At 38.4% G+C, this 5,809-nt stretch overlaps 1 protein-coding gene across 1 annotated transcript in view; it reads right to left on the bottom strand.

Moving 5' to 3' along the window:
- ulk4 (unc-51 like kinase 4) overlaps positions 1-5,110 on the bottom strand; it is a 123,752-nt gene extending 118,642 nt beyond the window's left edge. Inside the window, exons 1-6 of the mRNA XM_014003354.1 lie at positions 4,764-5,110; positions 1,923-2,022; positions 1,509-1,648; positions 1,271-1,427; positions 508-609; positions 62-145 (exon numbers count right to left, since the gene is read on the bottom strand). Coding sequence (XP_013858808.1) covers positions 62-145; positions 508-609; positions 1,271-1,427; positions 1,509-1,648; positions 1,923-2,022; positions 4,764-4,901 — 721 coding nt within the window. The 5' untranslated portion in view covers positions 4,902-5,110. The remainder of the gene's footprint in view (positions 1-61; positions 146-507; positions 610-1,270; positions 1,428-1,508; positions 1,649-1,922; positions 2,023-4,763) is intronic.
- Between the last annotated feature and the right edge of the window lie 699 nt (positions 5,111-5,809).

Below are 5,809 nucleotides of genomic sequence, written 5' to 3'. Positions count from 1 at the left end.
GTGTGTGTGTGTGTGTGTGTGTGTGTGTGTGTGTGTGTGTGTGTGTAAGAGTTAACATTACTTGTTTCTCTGAGAGGAGGTGGTTCCTGATGCAGAATCATTTCTTTCAGATCAGTGTGGTTGTCACAACAGAATGGAGGTTTACCTGGAAAACAAAAAGATTATAATTTTAATGCTAGTATAACTTAAAATGTGAATAATGTTCGTGTCATAACTTGTAATTAACCAACTGTAATATTTTATATTTTAAGTCTAGACTGATTATCTTATATGCATTACTAACCCTATTATTAGGTTTTCAGAACAATTCATAAATATTCATATTCATATATATATATATATATATATATATATATATAATTTTGTTTTATTAAAATTACTTAAGTTTGATTTCCAAATAGTGAAATAAAAAATATTGAAAATCAAATTTCATTTAATAATCTTTTATCCATTTTTATTTACTTGCGATGCATTCTTGTGTTATTATGTATGAGTGTGTGCGAGTACCCATATGCATGTAGTAGAGAATACAACCAAAAGCCCAAAGGTCAGACTTCACACTGGTTTCTGATCCCTGCAAAATCTCTGGAGCACTGTACATCAGAGAACCTACAAGTAAACAAACAGACTTGGGGAAAAAAAAACACCAAACAAAGTGCAAGAAAAAAGTGCAAGAAAACATCACGTTGCTAATATTGGACAAAGCACTGATTTCTTTCTGCTCTTTGGTATTCACTTATTGTTGCAACAGTTGCAACAACAAACATGTATATCTACCACACCTTAGTATCTTTAATATATTTTACAGATGAAACTGAAGAAATGGGAACAAGTTATGTGTTTGTTACACACCAATAATAAAGTTGCAGAAAAGAAGTCTTGCTTTTTTTATTTTCCATATCAACAACACTCAATTCTTTGTGTGGTTAGGAATCTTTTATAAGTTTGCATTTTGTGACTTCAAAAATGTATCTTTGTTAAAATGTACAATAACAAACACTGAACTGAAAATAATCAAAAAGCAGCCTAGGTTAAAAATGTTAAAAAAAAATATCTGAGAGTCAAGAGACACTTTAAAATGTTACATAGATTTTTTTTTCAATGAAAATTTAAAAAACAACAAATGCCGCAGGAAATATGAACAATGCAAAAGATTAGAATCTAAATATTTTTACTTTAAAATGTGTATTACAATAATTAGACTGATCAACAAAAATCTGTTACAGATAATTTATCTTCATGTGCACAAGCATCATGACTAAAATCTAACCTTGTACTTTTTCCTTCATGTTTTCAAAGCTGTCACTGCTTTCCTCTTCTTCCTCACATGTAGACAAGGACGTAAATATCTCCTCCAGTTTCTCTTCTTCAGCTTTGGACAGGCGGAAGTTACTCAACTTCAAAATGCCACTACCATCAAGAAGGATCTAAAAAGCAACAAAACATTATTAGATTCACACAGTTGTAATATTATTAGTAATTAATCTTATATCTGTTTGACTGAAGACCTTAGCAGGAGTTAGGTCAGACGAGATGATTCCCAATTCATGGATGTGTTTCAACGCTTTGGCCAAGTCCCATCCAAACCTTCTCACAACATCTTCTGACAAACGTCCATCGTGAGCAACAACAGACTCCAGGGAACCCCCTGACAGAATATCAAAATATAAAAGATTGAACGTTAAAAAGAAAAAAACAGAGCAAAGTAAGGCATGCTCAGCTCACTACTTTAACACCTCCAGCTTACATTAGAAAAACTAAAACAGGAGTAAATATATATACGTATTTAACTGTCATCATGAAAAACGTTTCTGGTTGTTAAAGTATAGGCTGACAATTTTTTTTAAATATAATTTTGTGAGAGCAAAAGAGCAGAAGGTATTTTACAGAATGAGTCACAAGCAGACAACTCATTTACTAACCTGTACAAAGTTCAACCACCAACCAGAGGTGGTTACTTGTCTCGTACCATTCATAAAAGCAGACTATATTTGGATGATCCAAATCCTGACTGAGTCGTACCTGACGAAAAACAAACAATACGTCACCAAAAGCAGTCTTTATCATAAGGCTCAGCAGTAATAGTTCCATCCTTAAAATGCTGCACAAAAAGCCACCAAAAAACGTAATTACATATTTATTTGGATTATTTCTTAAGGGTGTATTTTTTTATTGTTTTTCAATTTATAAGTGTTTTCAGCTTCGTGAAGATCACTAAAACTGGGTGTCCTTTCATCCATTCATGAACTACAGCTTATCCAAGGTTGTGAGGGGAGAAAACTCTGACATCCCGGTGACTCTCTACAGTTCGTCCTGAGGGATCCCAAGGAGTTCTCCTGCCTGAGGAAATCCATAATCCTTCCAGCTAGTTCCTGGTCTGGTCTGCCCCAGAATCTTTTCCCAATGACACACATCAGATGCCCAAACCACCTCAGCTGACTCCTTTGAATGTGGAGGAGCAGCAGGACGCCCTTCTCCAAGGCTTTATTTTGAGCCATCATGGAAAAAGCTAATTTCAGCAACTTGCATCAAAGATCTTATTCTTTTGGTCATGATCCACACGTAAGAGCTGGAATGTAGACAGACCAGTAACTTTACAGCTTTGCCTCTCCTTCTTCACAGCAACCTGAAGCAAGACCCTTATTAGGGGCGGCTGTGGTAGAGTGGTTAGGGGAGTCGTTCTGGAACCGGAAGGTCGCTGGGTCGATCCCCGTCCAGTCGACTCAGTCATTGTGTTCTTGGGCAAGACACCTTACCCACCTTGCCTACTGATGGTGGTCAGAGGGTCCGGTGGCACCTGTGTATGGCAGCCTTGCTTCTGTCAGTGTGCCCCAGGGCAGCTGTGGCTACAATTGTAGTTTGCCATCATCAGTGTGTGAATGTGAATGTGAATGGGTGAATGTCTGTAGTGTGAAGCACTTTGAGTGTCCTGGATGGATAGAAAGGTGCTACAGTGGGGAAAATAAGTATTTAGTCAGTCACCAATTATGCAAGTTCTCCCACTTAAAAGGATGAGAGAGGCCTGTAATTGACATCATAGGTAGACCTCAACTATGAGAGACAAAATGTGAAAAAAAATTGAGAAAATCATTTTGTCTGACTTTTAAAGAATTTTTTTGCAAATAATGGTGGAAAATAAGTATTTGGTCACCTACAAACAAGCAAGATTTCTGGCTGTCACAGACCTGTAACTTCTTTTTTAAGAGGCTCCTCTTTCCCCCACTCATTACCTGTATTAATGGCACCTGTTTGAAGTCGTTAACAGTATAAAAGACACCTGCCCACAACCTCAAACAGTCACACTCCGAACTCCACTATGGTGAAGACGAAAGAGCTGTCGGAGGACACCAGAAACHGAATTGTAGACCTGCACCAGGCTGGGAAGACTGAATCTGTAATAGGCAAGCAGCTTGGTGTGAAGAAATCTACTGTGGGAGCGATAATCAGAAAATGGAAGACATACAAGACCACTACTAATCTCCCTCGATCTGGGGCTCCACGCAAGATCTCAGCCCGTGGGGTCAAAATGATCACAAGAACGGTGAGGAAAAATCCCAGAACCACAAGGGGGGATCTAGTGAATGACCTGCAGAAAGCTGGGACCAATGTTACAAAGGCTACCATCAGCAACACACTACGATGCCAGGGACTCAGATCTTGCAGTGCCAGACGTGTCCCCCTGCTTAAGCCAGTCCATATCCAGGCACGTCTGAAGTTTGCTAGAGAGCATTTGGATGTTCCAGAAGAGTATTGGGAGAATGTCATATGGTCAGATGAAACCAAAGTAGAACTATTTGGTAAAAAAAACAACTCGTCGTGTTTGGAGGAAAGTGAATGYGGAGTTGCATCCAAAGAACACCATACCAACTGTGAAGCATGGGGGTGGCAACATCATGCTTTGGGGCTGTTTCTCTGCAAAGGGACCAGGACGACTGGTCCGTGTACATGAAAGAATGAATGGGGCCATGTATTGTGAGATTTTGGGTGCAAACCTCCTTCCATCAGCAAGGGCAATGAAGATGAAACGTGGCTGGGTCTTTCAGCATGACAATGATCCCAAGCACACTGCCAGGGCAACAAAGGAGTGGCTTCGTAAGAAACATTTCAAAGTCCTGGAGTGGCCTAGCCAGTCTCCCGATCTCAACCCCATCAAAAACCTTTGGAGGGAGTTGAAAGTCCATGTTGCCCGCCGACAGCCCCAAAACATCACTGCTCTAGAGGAGATCTGCATGGAGGAATGGGCCAACATACCAGCAACAGTGTGTGCCAACCTTGTGAAGACTTACAGAAAACGTTTGACCTCTGTCATTGCCAACAAAGGATATACAACAAAGTATTGAGATGAACTTTTGTTATTGACCAAATACTTATTTTCCACCATTATTTGCAAAAAAATTCTTTAAAAGTCAGACAAAATGATTTTCTCAAATTTTTTTTCACATTTTGTCTCTCRTAGTTGAGGTCAACCTATGATGTCAATTACAGGCCTCTCTCATCTTTTTAAGTGGGAGAACTTGCACAATTGGTGACTGACTAAATACTTATTTTCCCCACTGTATATAAGTACAGTCCATTTACCATTTTATTACCGTGAACCAGACCACAATCTGTCAACTTAACTCCTATGACCTTACCACCATTTATAAACAAGACTCTGAGACTTACCCCCAAACCCCAATGACAACCAGCTCTGTTACTATTACTTAAAACAATGAAAATGAAAACAATTTAGTAAGTTTGAATAGTTAAAAATAGTATCTTACATGGTTAGTGATTTCCACTTTCTTGGCTTTGTCTGTGCAAAGGATGGCTACAAAGTTCAGGGTGCCCTTTTTCCTTCCTTTATAGACAACAGAGCTCTGTCCTGCCCCGAGCTCTTCATACAAGATAAAGTTCTCCATCTCTCCTGTACGGGGAGAAAAACAGATAAACACATGTCAGAGGCCGGGATTTTCTCATGAAAATTGTTTGCTAAAACACAAAGCAAGTAAAAGCATTCCAGTGTTTTGTTCATTATATCCAACAGTACTGCTAAAGTAACCCCAATGTCTTTGAATTATTTGCTCTTTGAAACTTTTAACACTGGCTAAAATTATATTTTAAAGGGAAGTAAAACATAATCATCATAAAAACTATACAGTGTATGTTGTACAACAAAGGTCCACATAAGACTTAAAAAGTCATAAGACTTGAAACAGCTGGCACTAATTAACTGCACACCTGTTTGAAACAGCGGTCTAATTAGAGTGAACAACTGACAGGTAAGCATTTTTACTTTTACTTTTTATTTATTTATGTGAAGTAACTGGTTACATGTGAGCTAGTAAAGCTTTAGTTGCCATTAAAAACTAAAGGTGAGTTCAACAAATGGCTATTTAATGTTTATGTATCTACTTGTCCGCAACCTCGAAGGTTTTATGTTTATTCGGACACGGGTGAATTTTTAAATTGATTTAAACTTTTAAACGAAGAAAATACTACAAAAAGTTAAACTCTTTATACGTTTCCCCCCTTTTTAGTGTTGCAGCTTTTCCCCGTACCTAAAACATACATACCTCTTCAACGAGCCGCTGTTTGTCGGCGGAAGGCTGACGGGTCCAGTTGTGCCAGCTGGAAGAGGGGGGGTTAGACTCAGTGCACATAAAAACAAAGTTACAGTTGATCTTTGAGGTCAGGAAGTTTGCGTACAGAATCGTACTTAGATTTAATAAAATACTTCTGCATGTAAACATTTAAGAAAAACGTTTTCTTTTATCGAAAACATTATAAAACCTGTAACCAAACACCCCCCCACACCTCAAATTGGACT

Source organism: Austrofundulus limnaeus, unplaced genomic scaffold, assembly GCF_001266775.1.
Source record: "Austrofundulus limnaeus strain Quisiro unplaced genomic scaffold, Austrofundulus_limnaeus-1.0 Scaffold18, whole genome shotgun sequence".
NCBI lineage: Eukaryota > Metazoa > Chordata > Actinopteri > Cyprinodontiformes > Rivulidae > Austrofundulus > Austrofundulus limnaeus.
This window is presented reverse-complemented; position numbering and strand designations above follow the sequence as displayed.